This window comes from Ciconia boyciana, chromosome 3 (assembly GCF_034638445.1).
Source record: "Ciconia boyciana chromosome 3, ASM3463844v1, whole genome shotgun sequence".
Classification (NCBI taxonomy): domain Eukaryota; kingdom Metazoa; phylum Chordata; class Aves; order Ciconiiformes; family Ciconiidae; genus Ciconia; species Ciconia boyciana.
In genome coordinates this window covers 93,286,307-93,309,681 of record NC_132936.1, presented here as the reverse complement: position 1 = coordinate 93,309,681, position 23,375 = coordinate 93,286,307, and the positions used below count along the sequence as shown (strand labels likewise).

Here is a 23,375-nt window from a genome sequence, read left to right as displayed (position 1 = left end):
CATGGTGTCATGGTTTCATTTTTATTCTCTTACCTGTTTCAGTAAGATCTGAGGCCTCTGCTTTGCCCAGACTGTGTTCCTACTTATTCCAGCTACCAAAAGGGGAGCACCTTTGCTGGTAGTCAACAAACATTATCAGGGAGAGGATCAACCATTCCAGACTACGTAATTAAATTAGAAGGCAAGGGAAAAATTGCATTTTGAAGTATTTATGTCACTCACAGCTGGTCTATATCAATTCCACAACAGCTGCTAGGTCCCACTTTACAGCTTCAAGCGTACGTGTTGCCAAAGCGAAACCCTTTGGCATGGCTATTCCAGGGTATGTCCCATAAGCAGTACGGGAAAGCAATAGCACAGAAAGGTGCATGTGCTACTAAAGTAGCCTCCAAGCCCAACCCTAGCTATTGCTGGGAGGAGCAATGTCTTGTGATCGTACTGTAGTTTAGCCATAACTCTCTCAGCTGGCCTTTTCAGTAACACAGGAAGATGATGGAGCTGTTGCCTTTGGTCTGTCCCCTCACCTGAAGAGGGTTGCATGAAAGCTCTCTCTTACAACAAAAGCAGAAGTCCTCAAAGAGGTGGGCCTGACCACCATCAATGTAGGTTTTTGTTACAAAACCTTTTCAAGGCCCTAGCTGTAATCCAGCTTGGCATGGAAGCTGCTTCAAATTGTTTAAACTGAAAGGATCCAGCTAGAAATTACTATTTTTCAAATGGGATTAACACCTAAAGGACGTTTACAGTATAAGTAAGTATAGCCCAGTGAAACAGGTAGAGAAAAAGCATGATTTGCTACACTGAATTCTAGCATTGTATTGAGGATTGACTTAAGCAACTGGGACACACAAGTATTCCCAGCCATTCTCTGAAGTTGCAGTTCCTTCATTAGCTTGCCAAGAGAGACTTTCACAAGCCAAAACCTACCCGGTGCTGACTAACAGTAGTGCTCACCACTGAGGCTAACTTGTAAGTTCTCCCAGGCTTCCCTGGGTGGAGACAGGCCTTTGGCTGTCACTTGCCCTCCACCATCCAGTTCTGCTTCAAGGTCAGCCCAAAGTACGTTCAGTCACTGAAAGGGAGAACAGAGTAGTCAAACTTAACACCTGGGAAGAAATGCCTTACCTTGAGCTATTTAAGGGGACAGTCGGTCCTTACAGAGCATGTTTTTAAACACCACCTTTGCACAGAGAAGCCCAGTACCATATCAAAGAATCATAGAATGGTTTGGGCTGGAAGGGACTGTCAAAGACCATCTAGTCCAACCCGCCTGCTGTGGGCAGGGACACCTTTCGCTAGGTCAGGTTGCTCAAAGCCCAGCCCAACTTGACCTTCAACGCTTCCAGAGATGGGGCATCCACAACTTCTCTGGGCAACCTGTTCCAGCATCTCGCCACCACCCTCATCGTAAAAAATGGCTTATGTCCAATCTAAGTCTACCCTCTTCAGTTTAAAACCATTGCCCCTTGTCACTACAGGCCCTGGCAAAAAGTCTTTCTCCATGCCCTCTTTATATATTGAAAGGCCACAATAAGGTCTCTCTAGAGCCTTCTTTTCTCCAGGCTGAACAACCCCAACTCTCTCAGCCTGTCTTCACAGGAGAGGTGTTCCAGCCCTCTGACAGTACAGCCTTTTATCTACCACATTAACTACCCTGTAGCTGGTTTGAGACACCTGCAAAACAGTCCTGCACTGATACTGACTTGTTAAATCTCACTGACCTGCTGCAAAGTGCTTTACTACACTGCCACATCAGTCCTTTTCACATACTGCATGCAATCTAAAATAAATGCTATTGCTCATCTTCAGACCCACTGCCACTTTCTTCTCTGTGTATTACGGTCTCACAATTGTGAACAGAAGGAGACAGCTGTAAAGAAAAGCCTTTATTTTAGTGCATCTCCTCACTGAGGCTCATTACCAAGACAACAAATTCAGAGATGGTCCTAGGACTCTTAACAAGCCCATCTCAAACCTCTTGCCTACAGAAGAGGAATCACTTCTGCGGGCAGGTGCAGGAAGCCCAGAACAGCAGTGCAGGGATACGCTTCCCAGCTACAGCCTGGTCACTCCATAGGCACAGAGTCCAGCTCATTCAGGAAACGCTGACACTTTCCCATCAGGATCTTGATGGCTTCGCTCACCAGCACATCTGGAGGCAAGATACCCGTCGACTCCACTGAAACTGCACAGAGACACAAGTCAGCACAGCCACTACGCAGCTTCAGCCTACACCTGGCTCCAGCATTTCTGTCCCTCGTCTTCTCTTACACTGCACTTCTGACAAGCCAGATCTTCACAGCCCGAGGAGAAGAGGTTACATTTGCCAGCAGGAAGCACAAACACATTCAATCCCAAAGCAACACCAAACCACAACCTCAGCAGCTACCCACTGGAATATGAATGTATGAATATCATTCATATGTATGAAGGCTGATGATGTGGGGGGAAAGGGGGAGGCAGAGACCCAGTAATACATGCTGGCCAGTCTCTGCTTGTTTGCACAAACCACAGCAGGGCTCTGTTCTGTGGAAAATGGGGCACTTACAGATGTAATGGTTTCGCACTCTTGCCAGGCGCACAAGGTTTTTCAGACCTTCATGACGGAAAACTTCTCTGCTGAATGTGTCCAACCGTGCATTGGCTACTCTTGCCACCTTTTTTCCTAAAGGGGAAAAGATGAAACAAGATGGGTGCCTTGTGGTCATGGCAGGTGCTTACCCCTCAAACATGCACTCCCCCATCAGCAAGGCAGCAAAGCCACAAATATAAAGAATTAGCACATCAACATGAAACTCCAACCTGACAGAACTGGTCTTCTTGAACAGTTCCAACCCAAACACAAAGCTCCTATGTACCCCTGGGCAGGACACAAGAAGTCTTCTCCATGCTCAGCTGCTGGAAAGAGCAAGCTTGCTACCTAGTCTTACAGACAACTGAACGGTACTGGAAGCTGCAGTCAGCAGCTGCAGAGCTCTGCGGACAGACACCCAATGCCGTAGCATTTCAGGGAGATCCCAGTTCATCACCCAACACATCTACATGTGATAGGCACTCATCCATAAAACCAGGTCAGAACAGCATGAACGGCTGCTGATCGGCAAGACGACATCACGACGTCGTGTCTCTACAAGGTTTGGCTCTAGTCTCTAGTCGGTCTCTGCTAAGGCTTGTAAGGAAAAAGGTACTTTAGAGCAGGAAAAAAGTACCCTTGATGTTCTGGATCTCAATGACTCCAGGGGAAAAGCACTTCTGCAACATCTCAGCTGCCTCATCCTCAATAGGCTGCAGGAGAGTAATGTCAGGAAGCAGTCGATAACTAGCCGTGGCCACAGGAGAAAACTTGGCATGATCTTTACCTGCATGAAGAGTTAAGAGTCAAGGATGAGGGCAGGCCTCAGGGAATGAGAGTGCAAGGATGCCAGGGCCTATAGTTCCAGGGGGAAAGCCAGTTCTCCACCCTTCCCCTTCACACAGCTGTGCCCTAGTCCAAGCACTCACACTTCTCCTTCCGCTGCCCCAGGACCCAGGACTCACCTATACCCTTGACACAGTGCATAAGCACATCTATTTCTTGGCCAGGTCGCAACAGTGCAATGAGGATGTCATCGTGAACAGGTCGGAAGTCAGCATCTGGAAAGAGGTCCGTCTGATTCCCCAAGGGCACCCACGTCATATGTTTACTGTACACTGCGAAGAGAAGCCACAAGCATCAGCCAGCTGCTGTCTCAAAACAGGTTGCTGACCTGTACGGGACTAGAGATGGCAAAAAGTAAGTTTAGCAGAATGAGGGAATCAGCTCTCTCTGCTCAGAGGGCTGAGAGAACAGACCAAATCCTGACTCCCAAGACCAAAATAGAAAAAAACAGCACCTATCTTTAGGAGAGATCTCACCTTTGTGATTGAAATATAGTTCATTAGGATCAGATGATTCCTTGGCTGCCTGAGGGTTTCGGCTGCATTTTATTTTCAGCTGGAACTGCAGAGTATCAATTTCTGTGCCTTCTTCATCTCCTGGGAAGGGGAGAACAGTGTGAGCCTCTATGGAATCACACTTCTCCTCAGTTTACGTGACCCTGATTTCCTGCTTTGGGGGAAACCTTCAATATTTCCATTTGATCCAAGACTCTCACCTTGGTTTCTGTATTCAAAGAGTCGAGGGTCAGCTCGGATAGGGATGAGGCCCAAGCGATGAGCCAGAATTTCATCCTGCACAATGGATGTGTTGTTGTACACAAAGACTTTCTCTACAGCCATCGTTGGCACCTCAGGGAGACAAGAGATCAAGTCAGCATAAGATGACAGTTGAACTACACGCCAACAGAATATCCAGCTAGTGTCCCTTCTCTCCCATAAATAATCACCCTGCAGACTTTTCAGTCGTATTTCTGCCAAACCAGGCTACCCAATATACCTTTACACCCAATGTACCCCCTTCCCCATTTGGTTTTTTTTTTAAACAGATGAGCACAAGAGGTGACGGGGAGGCTGATCCACAGGCATTACAAACAGCACCCTTAAGAGCAACAAGCGCTATTGCTCGTGCTGCTAAGGCCCTAACTCTCTTTGGGCTCCTGACACGCGTGCAGAACGAATTTGCACTTCTCTACCAAAACCCAGCAGCTGTCAGCAAGGGCCGACATAAGGCAGGACCCTCCCCACTCCGCATCACTCAGGTCCCCCCGCTCCGAGGCCGGCACCCCCAGGCCTTCCCCGCAGCTCCCCGGCGAGCCTCGGTCCCTACCCCCCCCCCGCCCGCGGCGGTACCTCGGCGAGCAGGATGCGGCGGAAGGCGTTGGCGATGGCGGCGTCGATGCCCACCATGTCGAACTCCAGCGCGCCCTCCTCCTCGCGGATCACCTCCACGCGGAACGCCTGCACGGGCCACGCGTCGCGGGTCACGCCGGGCGCCGCGTGCGGGACCCGGCCCCCACCCCCCCCACCCGCCCCAACCGCCGGCGGCGCTCACCCACCTCTTCGAAGCGCCGCTGGTCCCAGGCGTCCTCGTAGCCGGGGTAGTTGCCGGGGAAGTCGGTGGTGTGGACCTGCGAGGAGGCGGACAGGCGGGGCCGTGAGGGGGGCCGCGGCCGTGGGGGGCAGACCGGGCGCCCCCCGCCGCCCCGCCCCACTCACGTTGCGGACGCCGAACTCGCCCAGCACCACGCGGTCCCGCATCTCGTCGGTGCCCCGCCTGGCCGCCATGGCCGCCGCCGCCAGCGGGGGGGCGGGGGGGGCGGTGCTCCCCGGCACGTGACGGGCCTCCGCCCGCCCACGCGTGGCCTCGCCGCTGCCGGGGAGCGCGGCGCTCCCCCGCCGCCGGCCGGCCCGGGGTCCCTGCAGCAGCGCATTCCTCCGTCCCGCCCGCCCCGCCACCCCCTCTCGCCGTCTTGTCGTTCCTCCACCCCGCTGCGCCCTTCCCGGCCCTGCGCCACACACAAGATGGCGGCGGCGCCCGCCCGCCCTCGCAAGAGCGTGGGGCCCCTCCACGCCAACGTCACATCCGGGTGCTCCGCTGCGCGAGCGGCAGCCGCCAGCGCGGCGCGGGCCGGGCCGGGCCGGGCACGGCACCATGTCCGCGGCGGGGGCGACGGCGGCAGGCGGCGGCAGGAGTGGCGCCGCTGCCGAGTGGGGCGGCTTCGAGGACAACATGCAGGTGGGGCCAGGCCGGGCCGGGGGTGGTGGCGGCGGTGCTGCGGGGCCGAGCCGAGCGGGCGGGCGCTGACGCTGTCTGCCCCGGCGCAGGGTGGCGGCTCCGCCGTCATCGACATGGAAAACATGGACGACACGTCGGGCTCCAGCTTCGAGGACATGGGGGAGATGCACCAGCGCATGAAGGAGGAGGAGGAAGAGGAGGCGGAGGGCGAGGCGGGGGCCGCCGAGGAGGAGGACGGGGAGTTCCTGGGCATGAAGGGGCTGCGGGGGCAGCTGGGCCGGCAGGTGGCTGACCAGGTGAGCACGGACCCCTGCTGCCCCCAGCCCCGGGGGGGGGCCGCCTGCCGCTGCAAGCTCCCTTCTCTCCGCAGATGTGGCAGGTGGGGAAGAGGCAAGCCTCCAGGGCCTTCAGCCTCTACGCCAACATCGACATCCTCCGGCCCTACTTCGATGTGGAGCCTGTCCAAGTGCGCGCCAGGTGGGCAGGGCCCGGCCTGGGCCATCTCCCCCGGGGAGCATGGGAGAACGGGGAGGGGGGGGCGGCGGCTTCTTGCCAGCGAGAGGTTGGCTGTCCCCCCAGAGCGAGCAAGCTGGGGTGGGCTGGCAGCAAGGCTCAGATGTGGGGAAACAAGCTATGCTTTGTCCCAGTGTCCTTAATGAGGTCCCCAGGTGGGCTGGCAGCCCTGTCAGTCACCCAGCATTGCTGCCCAGGGCAGAAAAAAGGGCTTTGGGGTACCTTCAGCCTTTTATTACTCCAGGTGGTTCTGTTGGGTTTGCAACACAGCTGTGTCCACAAAGGCAAAGTTTTGTGAGGCTGGATGAAAAAAGGTGCCTTTCCCTCCTGCTGTTCTGTCAATGATCTCTCATCCCTGAGTGGATCCCTAAACGTTTTCATTGAATCCCCTCCAGCAAAGTTAACCCACTGACAGTAAGGTTTTTCTCCTTCAGTCACCTTATGTGACTCTTTAGAAGGAATCTCTGTCCCCCAAGGCCTGTGCCCACAGTAGAAAACACTGGTAATGGGTGTATGGGATCTTTTACTTTTGAAGCATTTTGTTAACCATCCTAATGTCATTCCCTGCTTTGCTGTGATGCAGACTGCTGGAGTCCATGATTCCTGTGAAGATGATTAATTTCCCACAGGTGAGTTCCCTTGTGCTGAATCAGACTCCATGGCCAAGTGAACGTCCTGCAGACACCTTGTAAAACTAAAGTAGTCCATGTTATGAAGGGCCTGAGTTTGTTAGGTTTTCATCTCCCTGAAAATATTGGTAAACCCTTTCCTGTGGTTGTTCCAAACCCCAGTCTGCTGCCTTTAGTGCAGGTATAGTTCTAGACCTCTAGACTTCACACATCCTAGACTCCTCATCACACAACCTATTCTGCCTGGGTCCTGTCAGCAATGGTCTTGCTGTTACTTCTCAGGCAGATAGGTGATAAACTTCATCCAAGGCACTTCTCGCATCATTTGCGGTGGGGAGCCTGGTATTCAGGAGCACTAACCAAACCTTCCCTGATCTGTCTCCTCCTGTAGAAGATTGCAGGCGAGCTTTATGGACCCCTCATGCTGGTTTTCACCCTGGTGGCCATCCTTTTGCATGGGATGAAGACCTCAGACACCATCATTGTACGTCGAGTCTCAATGATAAGTTGTGGTTTGACCGGGCTCTGGATTGCTATAATGACACTAGAAAGGGAGAGGAAACCTCTTCCATGACTGAATAGCATCTTGCTGAAAAGCAGATTGATTTGAGGAAGAGCCTGTTGGTTTGGGGATGGGAGGAAGGACGCATGAGAGACTCTTGATGCTTTGCTGCTGGGAGAGGTTGGGTGTCAGTCACATGGCACCCTGGGTGCTGCTAGTCAGCTATTTGATAATGCCTAGAAAGGCTCTGGGAACTCTCTGTGGTGGGATCTGGGTGCTGGCAGGTCACTTAGAATCATAGAATAGAATATATTTTGAGTTGGAAGGCACCCATGAGGATCATTGAGTCCAACTCCCTGCTCCTCGCAGGAATACCTAAAACTAAACCGTACAACAAAGAGCGTCATCCAGACGCTCCTCCTCACTTCTTTGAGTCCTCCTCATCCTGATGCTGTCTCCACAGAGGGAAGGCACACTGATGGGCACAGCCATTGGCACCTGCTTTGGTTACTGGTTGGGCGTCTCCTCTTTCATCTATTTCCTGGCATATCTGTGCAATGCTCAAATCACAATGGTGCAGATGCTGTCACTGTTGGTATGTACAGATGGGGATAGCCCAAGGTGTGGGTTGGCTGCACGGTGTTCCAGCACAAGGGCGGCCTGTGAGCTTTTCCCAGAGAATGGGAAAAGTCCTTGTAAATTGGTGGTCCCAGGTGACTGCACCTGGACAACCTGGAATTCCAGGATGCTCTTCTGACCTGCCCCGTCCCAGGCACAGCGATAGCACAAAGAGGCAGTTCCTTTGTGCAGGTCTCCTGCTTTGCACTTCCTGATCTGAGAGCCTGGTGGTAAAAAAACAGGAGATTCCAATTTCTCTGGAGTCAGAGGCTCTTTCCTCTGTTTCCCAAGTTGTTGCAATCTGACATCCCTGTGAATCCTTCAGACAGATTATCTGGGTGTGAGCTGCTCTTAAAAGTGTTGTGCTGGTTGACTCTTTGGTATTGAATGAGTGGTTTGTGAAGCTTTGCCTCGGTGAAGCGTTGCAGGAATAGGCTGCTTATGCTCTTGATCAACGGCCCTTTGTGTGGGACTGACGCTTGTAATACGGACATTTTTGTTTTGTCAGGGCTATGGTCTTTTTGGACACTGCATCACTCTCTTTGTCACCTATAATATCCACTTCCACTCCCTCTTCTATATCTTCTGGTTGGGTGTTGGTGGACTCTCTACACTACGAATGGTAAGGGACAGGCAGCCTGGGGCCCTTCTCTTCTGGGGACAAAAAAGGGAGGGAAGTGTTGTTTGCTTTCTGTTCCTTGAGCCAGGCAGTTCATTTCACAGCCAGTCAGGCTGCTGTGAAGAACAGCCTGATGCTCCTGGGTCATTTGGCCACTGGTGTATGGAAGTGACACTCGGCTTAATATCCTCACACATTCTAACAGCTGCAGGAGGTTTGCTCCCTTACAGCCCCTGCTGCTGTGGAGAGCCATGCCTGAGCATCCTGAACTCTTGACAAGACTGGGCAAGGTTCACCTACATGAAACAAAGTCAGATTACTCTGAATTTGGTGATGCAAACTGCAAAAAAGGCTCTGAGCAGTGTTTCCACTGGTTCCTGCTATGTGGAATGTTCTCCTGTGTGCTCCTGACTGCAACACCAGAGGCTTAGGTAGCAGCTACCTTGTCTCTAATCTCCACCTCTCTCCTAGGTTGCTGTGTTGGTGTCACGCACCGTGGGGCACACCCAGCGGCTCATCCTGTGTGGGACGCTTGCTGCGCTGCATATGCTTTTCCTCCTCTATCTGCACTTTGCTTATCACAAGGTGGTAGAAGGTAAGCAAAGGAGATACGACGACATATCCTGTTAGATCCGAGGGAAGAGGAGCTGCTTTTTGTTCTCTCCGAGAGAAAGGATGGTCAGTTTGGATCTGACCTGAGGGCATCTGTGCCAGTTTGCAACCCAAGAGTGACCAGCACTAGCTTTATTAGAGGAAGCTGTCAAAGTAGGGCAGCAGGTAGATGTGAGGTAGTCTCTGTGCACTGAGTTTTAGTACTTATAGTACTTAAGACCTAAGTTGTGAAGCAGGACGCTTATTCTTTCCCCACAAGTGAAGTATTACAGCACTGACTGTTCTTGCATGCAGATGTCCAGTCCCTTCCTGAATCTTGCTGAAGTCAGGTTGCTTTTCTCTGATCAGGAAATGCGTCATAAGTCTTCTTCCTTCTTTGCATAACACCTTTTTTTATCTTGTGTTGTACAACACTGATAGCAGAAGCTGCATCTTCCCCAGTCAGTGCTGTTTACCAGGCTATACATATATTCAGGTCCCCCCTTAAAAAAAAAAAAAGCAAGCCCCTTTCTGAGTTTAGGGAGCCAGATCTGTTCATGGTATTGCAGCTAAATCTGCATAATTTGGGGTTACAGCACAGCATTATAAGTCCTTTTAGATACATATACTGTTCTTTCCTGGATCCATTCTTATGGTGAAGGTTCTGACCCCTGATCTGCAACTTTTCAGCAGATGAAATAGAAAGTTGCTTGGAGTATACTTTATCCTTCAAGGATCTCCAAGACTGATTATCAGTCTTGAGAAGGTCATTGACAGGAACTGGAGGACACTTGCATCAGTATGCATGTTTCCTGCCAAGCAGGGGCTATGTTCGCATTGCAGTGACAAAAATTCCACATTGCACCCCCAGCTGCAGCTGCTGATGTGAGTCTGCAAGTGTATCTCGTGATGAAAGACAAAAATTGGTCTAAGAGCAGGGTCTGTGCTGGGATGAGGTGGGGAGAGGATTTTATCAAGCTGCCTCAGCTGAGCAGTATCCTTAGCAACATCTGCATTCGGGTCAAATGGCAGGGGACTGGATCTGGTACTCTCAAAGTGAAAGGATCTATGTTCCTCTTGGGAACACACAGCTTCCCTGCCCCAAGTACAAGCTCTGATCTGTACCGTGTGGTCTCTGGATGGAGGTGTTTACTGCTGTTCATTTTTTGAGGCTAGATGTCTCCTCCCATTGTCTCCAAGTGCTTCATGTGTCTTGGGCCCTGCACCATCAGCCGCTACCTGGCCAGAAAGAAAAGCAAGAAGAAACAGGCCATCTGCATCTGAACTAACTTTTGCCACTCTCCCCTTTTTTCTGTTCCCTGTAGGTATCCTGGACACATTGGAAGGACCCAACATGCCGCCCTTTCAGAGAGTTGCCAGAGACATTCCAGTAGTTTCCAATGCTGTATTGAACACAACAGCCAAAGTCATTGCATTGACCCTGTAGTTTCACAGACTTGGACTTGCTTCCTTCACTACTTTTGGGGCTGCATAGGGCCATAATAACCTGCTGCCTCTTAGGAACTGGACAGAACAGCAGGAAGAAGACTTGGGTTTGTTTTCCTGGACCTGTCCTTTGGGTTGCAGTTTTGGGCAGCTGAGTGGACTGCACCTCAGTGACTCAGAACAACTACGCTCTTCCCCCACACAGGTCTGGGCTGTCTTGAGTAGAGTGGTTCTGTTGCCTGCATGTTTAGCTGGGATTTCCCAGCGCAGTTGTTCCTTACTCCTCTTTCCGCTTGCTCATGTAACCCCAGGGTTCTCTGCCCTGTTCCTGTCCTGAAGAGGGAAGAATTAAATTGATGTTGGTGCTGAGTGATGTCTTATGTTTGAGCCTACTTGTGCAATGGGAGAGTGGTGTTGGGTCTCTACACCTTTATCTGTCCTGTCCTAGACTCAAAGCAGGATTCTTTGCAATTTTCTGCTGTCCTTCAAATGTTCTGTGATACGTGGCCTGACTTGGGCACCTTTTCTGTAGCCCAAAAGGCACAGGAACTAGTTTCTCTGGAGATTTTCAGGGACAGCATGATGTTTAACCACATTCTCTTCCTTCCTCGTCATGTTCCAGATTGATCCCACTCTTTTCACTTGGTCCAATCTGCTATCTCACCTCACTGTCCCTTCTCCTGTGTATGTCAGAAATGTATCTGTCCCTGTGCTTCCACAGTACCTATTGTTTTTATCACCCTTCTGCCCGTGTTGCTCTGTGGGACAGCAGTTCTGACTGCGGGGACAGTATGTTTGTGCATGGTCTTCTGTGGATATTTCTATTGAAGAGGCCAGTTCACCTCTGCTCACCCTCCTGCAGCTTGCTCTCATGTCTCCCAGCCGTGGGACTGTCACCCCATCGCTCTGAGGAGGAGCGGCATCCCACCCCCCCAGACACACAGTCTGCTGTGTACTGTCTGGCTTTTCAAGCTGAGTCTAGGCCTTATTTCTGAAAGGACTCCTCGAGCCTTGAGAGTCTCTGGCAAACTTTTCTCCAGCACTTCCATTAAACAAGGGGAGAAATGGGGGAGTCTACAATGGTAATAGAGTTGGCACATTTATGTCCAGCACACTGATGCAGGAAAGCTGCAGTAAGGATGGGGAAGCAGAGCAGCCCAGCCTAGGCTTACCTGCACTGCAGTAACTCAGTTGCATAGTTCAGATAGCCGTCTCTCACTGCTCTAACTTGTACTGGTCCAAGAATGGAAAGCTGTTAGCTGCCATCTGGCTTTCACCTTGTCTCTCTTCTCCCTGTAGTTCTGGATGATGGGGGAAGAGGAGCCACTCCTCAGAGAAGTTCACCCTTACACTCAGGCTGGAAAAAAACCCTGTCTTGGTGTACCCACAAGTTAGCTGTGCACAAGGCAGATAGCATGTCAGAACTGCACTCTTTGGCCCCTTGCTTATATTAGTGGGAGAGGATGCAGCTGTAGTGGCATTCGGACTAGTGCCAAGGTGCAATGAAAGAGAGAAAGAAAGTGCCAGCTACTGGTGTCAGGCTGGTCATCTGCTTAAAACAAAAATGTCACGGGATAGGATTTGCACATTTTCAGTCACAGACCTACTTTCCACTGTTTGCTTATTCCTGAGTTCACAATTTGTTCCCCTTCCAAGAGCAAGAAGCTTGTCTGCTAACACACACATACATAATAAGCATGTTCTCTCACTCTCTTCTGCCCTCCCCCTGCCCCCCACCTTGGGAAATGTCTTTTGGCTGAAGAACACCACTCAGAGCACATTGTTTGGGGGAATCAAATTAATTATTTGGGCTAGTATTCTCCACATTTTTTGGACCAATTGAACCACTTTAAGCTCCTAGAATTTCCATTACTTTCAAACTTGACAAAATGGAAGTGTGTTAGTTTGTAATGCCACATGACTCTGGTATTTCCCTCTTTAAAACTCCATGGGAGGTTGGTTTCTAATTTGCACTGCTTGCCCTGGCAGCCTAGAATGGGTCTGTTTATCTCGGTGCAAGCTCTCCAAGCACAGGCAGAGGGGAAGAAAAGGAGAAAGAGACGATTGTCACTAGAAGAAGTCCATCCAAGAAGAAAAATCATTCTGTGCCAAATGCTATCGCTGCTGATCTACAGACACTGTAGGAGAAGAGCTCTGCTTCCCCTCCCACACCTAGCCACTTAGCTAAATCAGAGGGATGAAGCTGTGCTCTGCATTTTCACTCAAAGCACAGGAGAGAGCAGCAAGCAAATGCCTCATGTGTCCCCTGTGCAGCTTGTGTGCCATGTCAGCTGGGGACAGATGACCAGGGTGACAACCAACCACCCTCTCAGCAGCTGCGTGCCTTGCTCTGCTCCAGTTCTTCATCCCTGATTAATTCTCTGTGCAGCAGCAGTTGGAAGCTGAATGGTTCTGTACTGCCAGAAATTCATCCCTTGGCTGAGAGCTTCAGCATCTCCTTTTGCTGACGGTGAGAGACGCACTTTTGCAGGGAAATGCATGCGTGCTGCAGTTCCAGGGAGCATGCTGAGCACGCACCCTTAGTAAAGTCCTTGTGGGAGGGCATCTCTCGGTGCTTACTCAAGTCCTCTAGTTATTGGGACAAACCTTACAGCTCTATCATGCCAGACTATCTCTGCCTTTGTTTCCTGCCATAGTTCTTGCAACAAATCTAAAATAATTTTCTCCCTCCTCCCTTGCAGCGGATCTGAAATAATTCCCCCCATCACCTTCCCCTTTTGAGGAAGGGTAGCTCTGTGAGAACTGTATAAGCCCCTTTTAATTAAAGCTGAAATAAACATACAAAGCTGTCGGATTAGAAAGAGGAAGATAAAATGTGTATTAAAGCATCTATGACGTCCTCCTCTCCTCTGCAGTACCTGAGAGTCCAGTCCTTCTTACAGTCCATCCTTGTTGCACTAATTGTCCCCTTAGTCGTGTTTTGGGTTACAGGTAGGCTGTTTCTTCTCCCATTTGTTTTCCTTCCTGCGTCTAGTCTCACTCTAGCTGCTCCTCATCCACTGTTTTTCCTCTGTTTATGTGTTAGCTCTTAATGGCATCAGACTAGAGAGTCAACTCTCATTCCTTGTGCCCCTAGTAGGTACACAATAAACTACCTTCCTCATACCTGCTGCGTAGCTGCACATGACAAGGAAGCAATATCTAGTTCTTCACAAAATACCACTGCCAAATTCCCCTCTGCATAGCCCTTAATTAGGTTTAGTGAGACAAAGCTTTGAACCATTAGCTCCTGTGCCACTTTTCCCAATGTATTTGAGCATAAAGCAAGGTAGGACGCTTGTCTCCTCAATGTGCTCTTGCTCCTGACAACAGGCAGTGAAGATGCCAGCACTAGGGCATCTTCATCAATGCTTCAGGGCTGCTGCTGTCAATTGAAGTGGGACGTGTCCCAGGGGCTCTCCTCCAAGAACCTCTCTAATAATAGCCTGTTTAACGAGGCATGGGTTAATTAGTGCCTGGAGGTACTTGTGAGGTGAGACTGAGTGCAGTCTTGCAGTCAACCTGTGCGGATCAGCAGCTGGTATTTCCTTGGTCACCCCCCTGCCCACCACTCTGACATCCAGCCTCTGCCCCTCGCAGCCCTGCAATACATAGGATCCCATTCTCACCTGGACCATTTAACGTGACCTTAGAGAACAGTTGCTCCTTTTTTGAAAGCCATCACCTGTACCACAGCTGGATGCTCACAGCTGCTGCTCATAGCCCAGTGCAGATGTGTTGCCAGGCCAGTGGTTTGGTCTTGGTGGTACAGTATCAAGCCCATGCACAGGGAAACAGAGAGAGGTGTGTAGATAGCTCTAGAGAACAGCAATGGATTACTCAAAGGGCATGGTGACACCTACACTGTAAATTAGGTGCTGCAGCCAAAGTCTAAAAGCTGACACCTGAGTCCAGCTTCTTATCTGCTGCTCCCCTTGTCTCACTCAGGAGCTAACGTGCAGCCCTCAGCTCAGGTGAGCTGCTCCTCCATTTCAGTGGAGGAGAATTGCTTTGCGTCCCACTCCACATCCTATTTTTCCCCTCACTTTCCCACCCTGGCCTGCAAAGGAAGCAGAGGAGCCTGGGTTTGTCCCAGAGTTACCCACCGGACTGGAATTCACTTGAGCACTGCTACATGCAGCAGCCAGATTAGTTACGTGCAGAAAGCTGCCTACTTAGGCGGTTTAACCTAATTTCCACATCACTGGCTTCCTTTTTCAGCTCAGTGGAGTTGAAAATGCAGGGGCCCTGCTTCCTATTTCTCTCCAAGTACAGGATTACCCAACGGTGGGAGAGAACGGACAAATTCCTCTGATCCATACCTGCGAATTAGCAGGGGGCAAGGTACGCCCCTCACACCTCAGGTCAGGCTGAGGGTGAAGGCTACGTGCTTGCAGGGATATGGAAGCCTGCGGCATTTCCCCAACCCTCCACCTTTCACCAGCTGCCTCCAAGCACCAGCTCCATGAGCCCCGGGCCACAAGGAGCAGTTCACACTGACCTCACCATTAAGCCAGGGTCCAAGCTCAAGGTGTAGCGGGTTTAAGCATAAATGTCGCTGAAGCCGGCAGAAGACTGCTGTTCCTCAGACCAAGAAGCACCCAGAGTACATCATGGCCCAATGGCTTTGGCCCCTTCCCCAGGCGGGAGCGGGGCTGGCAGGGAGAGCCCTTCCCAGGGGCTTCTCCCACCCTCCCTCCCCTCCTGCACCCCCTCAGCGCCGGGGACACAGCCCCCGCCGGCCTTGGGCCCGCCATCGCCTCGGGGCGGCGGGCAGGAACCGGCAGACACCGGCGTCACCCCTCATGGGCTTCGAGTGGCGCCGGGGCCCAAGATGGCGCCGGGGGACGCCGGGGTGGGACGGGGGTCCCTCTCCGCCCGCCCCCTTCCGCGAGAAGGCGGCCCCGCCCGGCGGGGGCCGAGGGGAAGGCGGCAGGCGGCGCGACGCGGCCCGCCCCGGGCGGTAGGAGGGCCCGGGGCGATGGCAGGGAGGAGGCGGGGCGGCCCGGCAGGTGCGGGCGGGGCGGGGAGCGGCGGGGCTGCCCGGCCCCCTCCCAGCGATGCTGGCGCAGCGGGGCGGGGCGGCCCCGCGGGGCTCAGAGCGCGGCGCCGGTCCGGATTAGCCCCCGCCGATGGCTCCCCCGGGTCTCGCCGCCCGCGGAGGGGCGGCGGCCCCGCCGGGTGGAGCGGGGCGGCCCGGCGGCCGCCGGTAGGGCTGCGCGGTGACGCCTCCGGGGCCGCGGTGGGCCGGGCCGGGACTGCCCGGCGGCAGCGGCAGCGGCGGCGGCGGCGTTGGCGCCCGCCCCGGCCCGCAGCGCGCAGCGCGGCTCCCCCCCGGCGCCCAGCCGCCGCGACGGGATCGGCGGGCAGCGGCGGCGTCGGGCGACGGCTCCCCGAGCGGGGGGAAGATGCTGCCGGGGTCCATCCAGATCTCCGGGGAGACGCTGTCGGGGGCGGAGATCCGGGACATCTGCGAGAGCCTGCGGGAGAACTCGGTGCGGCTGCTGTCGCTGCGCGGCTGCCAGCTCTCCGAGCGGGACTTCGGGCACGTCTGCCGGGGGGCGGCCGAGTCCCGCTCCCTGGCCCAGCTCAACCTCAACCTGGGCATCGTCTCCAACATCAACCGCGTCAAGCAGCTGGCCGAGGCCCTGAAGACGAACCGCTCCGTCCAGTCCCTCTTGTGAGTACAGCGGGGCGGGGGGTGCCCCTGCCCCCTCCCGGGCAGGGACGGGTCTTTCGGGGGCTCGCAGCTCCGGGTCAGCCGCTGAATCTAAGCCTTGTCGGAGGAAAAACGCCCTTGACGTTGCAGAGGGTAACCCCTCGCCCTTCACCCGGCTGGGAGGGACCCACCTCTGTCCCTGCCGGCTGGGCACGGCCCTGGCTTTCTGTCCTGGCCCCTCCAACCTGGGCTGACCCGCTGGCATCCCCTGTACCCCTCGTCCTGGCTGGGAGAGGAGGGTCGCCGTAGCGGCCGGCTGACCCTCGCAGCAGAGGCTTCACAGCATTTTTTCCCCCACCTGGGGTTAGGATTTGTCATCCTCCTCATTGCATCTGCTTCTCCCTCCCCGTCGGGTTAGTTAGCCCCCAGGAAGAAGGCTGCATAGTAATTTTCCCTTTTACCTGCACAGCCTCCATGGGAGTCCCCTGACAGATGCAGGCTTGGCCCTCCTCAACCCTGCTCTCTCCATCCACCCCTCGCTGGTGGCTCTGGATCTAGGAGACTGCATGCTGGGTGATGAAGGCATCAACCTTATCTGTGGGCTCCTGCCACCTGATGGGGCCAAGTCCGGTAAGCACCAGGGGCTGTGGGCCGCACAATGACCAGTGGAGCTTCACATGGAGCAGATGCATGCAGCAGTAAATCCTCAGCCCTGGAGGAGGCAGGCTCTGTAGTTTGTGTGGGCTGAGGAATATCTTTCCCCAACTTAAGTAAAGCAGAAAAGCCAAGCAATAGAGGAGCAGTTCCCTCGGGCAGGTATGGCTTTTCTGCTATTGATCTGTCCTGCTGGCAGTTTGGAGCTCAGGGACCAACTGGTTGCTTGCTTCTGGTTCATGACAGGAACATTTGAAACTGGAGGAGGGGACAGCTTGGACTTTGAATTTAATATTTTGCATTTGCATGTTGATAATAACCATAGATAAATATATGGTGTGCCCCCATCTCAGCACTTCGCTTTATTGTCAGTGCCTGGAAATTATGCCTGCTTGCGGGTGCACTCCGTGAGTGTGTAGTTGCATGGTCATAGCCTTAGTGCCAAGACTCAGATCTTTGCAGGGGATGATCTTTGGTGGTCAGAGGCCAGTGGGCCAGTTAAGCTGAGAGCTGGCATGTGCTGAGATAACACCACCCCCTCTCTTGACTCTCAAGTGCTTTCCACCTCTTCCCAGCACCTTCTCCTCTGTGTGCTCACAGTGCCACTGATGCTGTTATCTCTGCTGGCCACCCCTCCCAGGTCCAGGCTTCAGAGCCTGCTGTCCCTGTTACCCTCTTTCCAACCTGTCACCTTGTGCCACCTCCTTCTCCTGGTCAGTCACCTCACACACCCCTTACTTGTTTCCATTGTGTTTGCTATTTAGGGTAAGGAGGACACAGGTTGGGAGAGCAGAGAAATGGGGCAGTCACAGCATGGGCAAATGAAGGGCTACTGCTGAAGGCAGTGAAATATTTCACTGATCAGTGAAATATGTGATGACGGTTGTCAGAGCAAACCAAACCCTTTAGCCCGTCGGAGTACAGGGAACACGACTCAAAGCTGTTCTGGTTAGCTGAACTAGTTCCCCTGAGACTGCTTTGGTGACCCTAAGGCTCTGGTTTGGCTCCTCTCTTTTCTCCAGGCCTCAAAGAGCTAACGCTGAGCGCCAACCCAGGCGTCACCAGCAAAGGCTGGGGACGCCTGGCCATTGCAGTGGCTCACAGCTCCCAGCTCCGCGTGCTGAACCTGGACTACAACCCCCTAGGTAAGCTGGGGGGGCAGGGAGGAGGAGCAGGGGACGCCGCACTCCTGCTTCTCTGCATTTGTGCAATTTGCACCGATGGGTGGCCAGGAACCGAGCTCTAGAAGGGCGGCAGAACATCACCAGCAGGATGGCGCAGTTTCTTGCATAGGTCCCTTCTGGTCCCCGGCAGCGAGTTCACCGTGCCAGGAGCCCTCGGCTGTAGGGAAAGCCATCCTTGCTGCTCTGCTTGTGTGAGGTGGCCACGTGCCCTGCGGGAAGGTGCCGAAAGGAGGTTGTGCCTTGCCCTCTCCACCGCCTTTGTCGTCACATTTGACCCTCGACGTCTCCCCTGTTCGTGAAGCCCTGGGTGCCGATTCTGGCTTGGTAGATGCAGTATGTCCCCATGCTCCCCCCTTCATCTTCCCAGCGGAGCAGGGAGGAGGAGGAGGAGAGCCTGGCACTCGTTGCCATAGAAACCAACTCTCTCCAGCTCTGCTGCAAGGTGGTGAGGAGGAGACCAGGCCATGCCTCCCTCAGCATCAGCAGGGCGCTCCCCTCCTCACCCTGTCTGGAAACAGAGCCTCCCTCCAGGCCCTGTCTGTCTGACCAGGTGCCTCCTCTTGGGCAGGAAAGGCCCCACGGTGTTACCTGACAGCTGCCTCTTTTTTTTCCAAGAGAAGGTGTCACAGTTGTACAGTATCTTGGCACTCGCTGGGGAATGTCAGGAGAACTCGCTGGAGTCTTGTCTCTTCAGCAGCATCAATATTTAATGCTCCTGGTCCTGCTGCGTCCACCCCCAAAAGTCTGCACCCTTTCCAGGGAGGCAGTCCATCAGCTGGTGCAGAGTCCTCTGTCCGGCTCCAACCTCCCCCTAGACTGAGGTATTCAGCATATTATTCTGTGTCTGGGATGCCTTACAGGGACTGTTAAGGGCCCTTGCATCCTTGAGTAGGAAGGAGATTTGGGAAGATATGGTTCCTTGGGGAATAAAACCAATTTCACTGTGTTCCTTCGTGTTCCCCCTGATAACCAGTGACTGCTCCCATAACCACAAAATGGTGTACCTTTACCTTGTCTCTTTTCTCAGTTAACAGCTTTTTTTTTCTGACAAGGTAACTGAGATTCGGAGGCTGTCTGATGGCAGAAAGACTCAGAGGATGTTCCCATGACAGCCCTAGGCTCATGAGGGCATGTAGTATTACATGAGGGAAGGCAGGCACTGCTTCCAGCCCTGGTTTGCTTCTCCCACAGGTGACCAGGTAGCAGGGATGCTTGCTGTCGCTGTGGCCTCCAGTCGAACCCTCGAAGTTCTGGACTTGGAGGGAACAGGACTTACCAACCAGTCAGCCCAGGTATGAGAGCCTACAGTTACTCTACAGCATCACGGATGTCTCAAGAGCATAGGTCTTGGCCATCTGTAGAGGCCCTAGGACCTATACCTGCTTCCGTCCCCCTCCCTGAGTCCACATGCACCCCCTTCCCTCCCTGCGCCCAGGGGTGCTGTTGCTTTCCCCTGGCCCATTGCATTCAGCCACAGGAGGAGCTCGTAAGCCACAGCTCTGACCTAGGGCTCCTGGATCTCCCTCAAGTCAGCATGGAGAAACACGCGGCTCTATTTGTAGTTTGGTTTTCTTGGAAGAAGTAAGGGGTTGGACTTGTGACTGAGGATCAGAGCTAAAGCTCTGTGGACAGATAGGGACCAAGGCTTGGTAGCACAGGCTCTCCTCTCAGAGCCCCAGCTTCCAGTGGTAAGAGGGGACTAGCCTGGATATGTGGCAGCAACAGGGTGCAGAGCAGTCCCTTCCTCTTTAGATAGAGCCAGGAAAGCCAAGCTCAGCTTTTCCCACAGAAAGATGGGAAGTCCTCAGGCTCTGAGAAGGCCTGGCAAAGGGAGGTCAAGGCCAAGGGAAGGTAGAAGTAAGAAGAGGAGGGCTGGAGTTTGCAGGGACACACAGCATTGAAGCTCTTTCTGCTCAGCCTAGCTGCTGTTTGTGCTGCTTGTCAGCCTGTTTATCTTGCTCTCCGCCCAGACCTTGCTGGACATGGTAGAGAATTACCCCACAGCCCTACGGACACTCATCCTGGCAGAGAACAACATTAGTCCCGAGCTGCAGCAGCAGATCTCTGACCTGCTCTCAGAAGGTGAGGAAGAGGAGGAGACGGAGGCTCGCGAAGTCACAGCCAGGGAGAAGAACCCCTGGATCTGCCAGAACAGTAAGAGCTCTGGGACCTGGGCTGCGGGCAGGGGGTGACAGGCAGGAATTGGGGTGTCTGGGGTGTTTCCGGTGCCACTAGTCTCTTGTGGTGGGGTTGGTGAATGAGGTCTGTCCCTTCTCCCTGTGAACTGGAATCCAGACAGCCTCCAGGCACGACGTTCATGTTAAATAGTGTTGGGCTGAGCCACGCTTGGAAAGGCAGCTTCCAAGGACAATGCAGCTGCTGCAAAGAGTGGAAACTGTACCTCAGAGGCGTTTTCCCTGATGCTGCAGGAACGGAATCTTTGTGCAAAGTCTTAAAACTCAAGGGCAGGAACATTAAAGATCTTACGGGCCTTTGCCAGATATCCTAGCCAAAACTCGTGTCATTCCTCACTGCTTCCAGAACCTCCCTGCAACCCACATAGCATCAGCTATTCCTATCTCTGCATCCCAAACGTGTGAAGGGTTAGCCAGGTGCCACAGCGTGTCTGTTGCTTGTAACAGAAAAAAAGGTGTATTATGGAGATAGCAGTAGCCTGTTGTGTATTGTTTTTATATATGATATTGTATATGGTCATACCGACCTTGTGATCCTGGTGGTTTGGGTTTGTGGGGTTTTTTTACCTTTAGTTGTCCTTCCCCCCTCCCAATTCTTATATCAGACTAGCAGCAGACAAGCACAACCACTCCCTGGGCCTCAAAACATCTGGATCCTCATTTATTAGAGTCATAAAAATCCTTTACTGACAGGTCTGGTCAAGTTTTGGATCCAGTTTCCAGATCCCCAAAATAGAGATTGCACGCAGCAGTGTTGAATGTGTAGGACTCTGGATCTGAAGCATGCAGGCACTAAAGACCTCCTCCCTCACATCCAGGAAAAACCCAGTTTTTTTCTGTTTAAAAAGCCTTCTGGATGGGAAACTGGTACCCTGCTGAGTTTCTTACTTGCTATGCATGCTCATCCCCCTTGCAGCTGATTGACTTGGCATGGGGAGTCCCAGTGTTCCTGGCTGGTGCTCTGTGCCGTCACCGAGCCAGCAAGCTGCCCTCACCTTCCTGAGGCAGGCAGGGGAGGGCTGCACAAACCCTCCATTCATGCAGTGCAGAAAGTCAGGATTTCCAGGCCTCTGCTGCCATAAAATGGCTGTTTGCCCACTGCCTTCCCTGCTCTCGGGAAGGTAACACCCCAACCCTACATGGGTTTGGTTGGCTTGCAGCCTGCCAGCCCATCCCACCTGGACACTGTCTCTCTAGCCGAAAAGACACTCCGTCAGTGCAGATTTAAAGGTCTTCACAGGGCTGGGTCAGCACAACCATTATCACCTGCAAGTGTATGTGGGGAGGGTTCAGAGCTGATGTGCCTCTCGACAGCCAAGATAACAAACGCAGATCCCCACCCTGGGTTCTTGCTGCTGTCTCTGCCTTCCTCCCTCCCCAAATATCGATTCTGTTCTGCTGCGTGGCCAGAGTAGACCTAGTTACTACTTAATCTCACAATCCTCTCAGCAGTCCGCTTCCCACCCTGCGGCACTCTAATTCCTCATCCTCACCTCTGGACCTGGAGTACAGCTCTGTGCTCTCCGGCAGCCCCAAATGGCTCATGGTTTTCTCCCTCTCTCGCCACAGATTCCAGCTCCCAGATGGTCCTGATGACGTCAGGTCTCGGTGACAGCCTCTTAGCAGAAACAGAAATGTAGCTGGGCTACCCTGCCTGCTTCTGCCGAGAAGAGCACCGCGCCCGCTGGGGGAGCGTGCGTCTGTGAGCCCCCCTGCCTCCGGTGGGTGCCCCAGCCATCTTCTCACACATTTCACGTCCTGTTGATGCCTCCCTCGGCTCTCTGAGTGCCCGAGTCTGGTCTGAGCGAATCTCTACACACGTCTCTGTGTTGTCACACGCCCCGTCGGCTGCTTGTGATTGTTCAGTCGCTGCATGTGTAGCTCACGCTGCCCTGCCTCCCCCCAGGCCCGGCTGTGCCCGCGGGGCGCAGGCTGTATTTATTCAGATGCGTATAAGAGATGTTCTTTCTATTGCTTGTACTGCCGTCGCGTATGAGAGTTTTATAAAGGTCACAGGCGTGGCACCACGCATGGTGGCGTGAGCCTCCGTCACTCCGTGCCCCCCGTGGGGCAGACGCCGCTAGGTACCGGCAGCTGCCCGCGCAGCGGTGCGGGCAGGGGCGGTGCGGGCAGGGGCGGTGCGGGCAGGGGCGGTGCGGGCAGGGGCGGTGCGGGGGCTCGGACCGCCGCCAGGGGGCAGCAGCCCCTCGCCCGCCGGCTGGCGGGCTTTCTGCCGCCTCGCAGAGGCCGGCTCTCCAGGAGGCTCGCCTGGCCCTGGCAGTCGGTCGGTCATAGCCCAGTTTGGTGTCCCCCAGGCCTTCCCTCTGCCCAGGAGGGAGAGGGCTAGGCTAGAGCTCAGCTGCAGGGAGCTTGGCACCAGCTCTGCACCCTCTGGTGAAGGCTTCAGCCTGCACCAGTGCTGCAGGTTTCACTGCTTGGCGAAGTGCCCCTTGCTGGAGCTAGGCAAGGAAGATTGTGTTTCAAGGCTCGGATTAGGCTGGAAGATTAAATTGTGGCAGCAGCTGCTACTCAAGGGAACACAGAATAAAATCATTAATTACGGGGACAAAGAAACAAGAAACTCTTCCTGTGTTACACTTTGCATATACCTAGGTGAGAAGGGCACAGGCAGCATAACTTGGGAGATGGAAGAAATTTCATCACAGCCCTCTGACCTCTGCAGCACTATTCAACATGAAAAGAAAATGCTTCCAAATGTCCATATCAGCATCCTATAGGAACTCCCTCTCTCATGTTTGGAGGGCTTCCTATGTGGGGTATGTCCAATCAACCCCAATCCTCCCTCCCCACACAAAATGCAAACACAAAATACTGACACTAGAATTATAAAACCCTTATGAATTCCAGGGAGGGGGTATGTTACATGCTCCCACATAACTCAGTTTCTGAAATGGAGAACTGATACTCTCACACAACTCTGAGAGCTGGGGCTTCAAGAAAACCAACAAATATTAAAAGAATTAGCTACACCTCATCCTACTCTAGATCAGCACATGGAGGTCTTTGCCAAGACACAGATCAGACAGAAGGACAGCCAGCAAAATACTTAAAATGGGGTAGGCAGAATTTTATGAGTAACACCGAGGCTGCT

General features: G+C 53.5%; 3 protein-coding genes across 3 annotated transcripts; 2 read left to right on the top strand and 1 right to left on the bottom strand.

The window, feature by feature from the left end:
- Positions 1-1,873: 1,873 nt before the first annotated feature.
- Positions 1,874-5,327, bottom strand: POLR1C (RNA polymerase I and III subunit C). The gene is made up of 9 exons (XM_072856639.1): positions 5,134-5,327; positions 4,974-5,045; positions 4,768-4,875; positions 4,134-4,266; positions 3,895-4,014; positions 3,538-3,690; positions 3,210-3,359; positions 2,549-2,665; positions 1,874-2,185 (listed from the first exon to the last, which is right to left on the bottom strand). The coding sequence occupies exons 1-9, from the start codon at positions 5,200-5,202 to the stop codon at positions 2,067-2,069; spliced, it is 1,041 nt and encodes a 346-aa protein (XP_072712740.1). The 5' UTR covers positions 5,203-5,327; the 3' UTR covers positions 1,874-2,066.
- A 164-nt stretch (positions 5,328-5,491) lies between these two features.
- YIPF3 (Yip1 domain family member 3) lies at positions 5,492-10,940 on the top strand. The gene is made up of 9 exons (XM_072856640.1): positions 5,492-5,653; positions 5,743-5,949; positions 6,024-6,130; positions 6,750-6,795; positions 7,187-7,279; positions 7,761-7,892; positions 8,424-8,537; positions 9,006-9,129; positions 10,451-10,940. Exons 1-9 carry the CDS (start codon positions 5,570-5,572, stop codon positions 10,570-10,572), a joined length of 1,029 nt encoding a protein of 342 aa, XP_072712741.1. The 5' UTR covers positions 5,492-5,569; the 3' UTR covers positions 10,573-10,940.
- A 4,777-nt stretch (positions 10,941-15,717) lies between these two features.
- LRRC73 (leucine rich repeat containing 73) lies at positions 15,718-22,273 on the top strand. Its single transcript, XM_072858160.1, has 6 exons — positions 15,718-16,251; positions 16,700-16,860; positions 17,907-18,029; positions 19,260-19,360; positions 20,039-20,222; positions 21,833-22,273. Exons 1-6 carry the CDS (start codon positions 15,980-15,982, stop codon positions 21,901-21,903), a joined length of 912 nt encoding a protein of 303 aa, XP_072714261.1. The 5' UTR covers positions 15,718-15,979; the 3' UTR covers positions 21,904-22,273.
- The last annotated feature ends 1,102 nt before the right edge of the window (positions 22,274-23,375 follow it).

Excerpts from the sequence above, each read along its gene's own strand:
- LRRC73 (XM_072858160.1), top strand. The coding sequence starts at position 15,980 with ATGCTGCCGGGGTCCATCCAGATCTCCGGGGAGACGCTGTCGGGGGCG. Across the intron at positions 16,252-16,699 it reads CGCTCCGTCCAGTCCCTCTT|CCTCCATGGGAGTCCCCTGA; the intron begins GTGAGTACAGCG and ends TTACCTGCACAG. Across the intron at positions 20,223-21,832 it reads CCCCTGGATCTGCCAGAACA|ATTCCAGCTCCCAGATGGTC; the intron begins GTAAGAGCTCTG and ends CTCTCGCCACAG.
- YIPF3 (XM_072856640.1), top strand. The coding sequence starts at position 5,570 with ATGTCCGCGGCGGGGGCGACGGCGGCAGGCGGCGGCAGGAGTGGCGCC. Across the intron at positions 5,950-6,023 it reads GCCGGCAGGTGGCTGACCAG|ATGTGGCAGGTGGGGAAGAG; the intron begins GTGAGCACGGAC and ends TTCTCTCCGCAG. Across the intron at positions 6,796-7,186 it reads AGATGATTAATTTCCCACAG|AAGATTGCAGGCGAGCTTTA; the intron begins GTGAGTTCCCTT and ends CTCCTCCTGTAG.
- POLR1C (XM_072856639.1), bottom strand. The coding sequence starts at position 5,202 with ATGGCGGCCAGGCGGGGCACCGACGAGATGCGGGACCGCGTGGTGCTG. Across the intron at positions 4,267-4,767 it reads GCCGCATCCTGCTCGCCGAG|GTGCCAACGATGGCTGTAGA; the intron begins GTACCGCCGCGG and ends TGTCTCCCTGAG. Across the intron at positions 4,015-4,133 it reads CTTTGAATACAGAAACCAAG|GAGATGAAGAAGGCACAGAA; the intron begins GTGAGAGTCTTG and ends TCCCCTTCCCAG.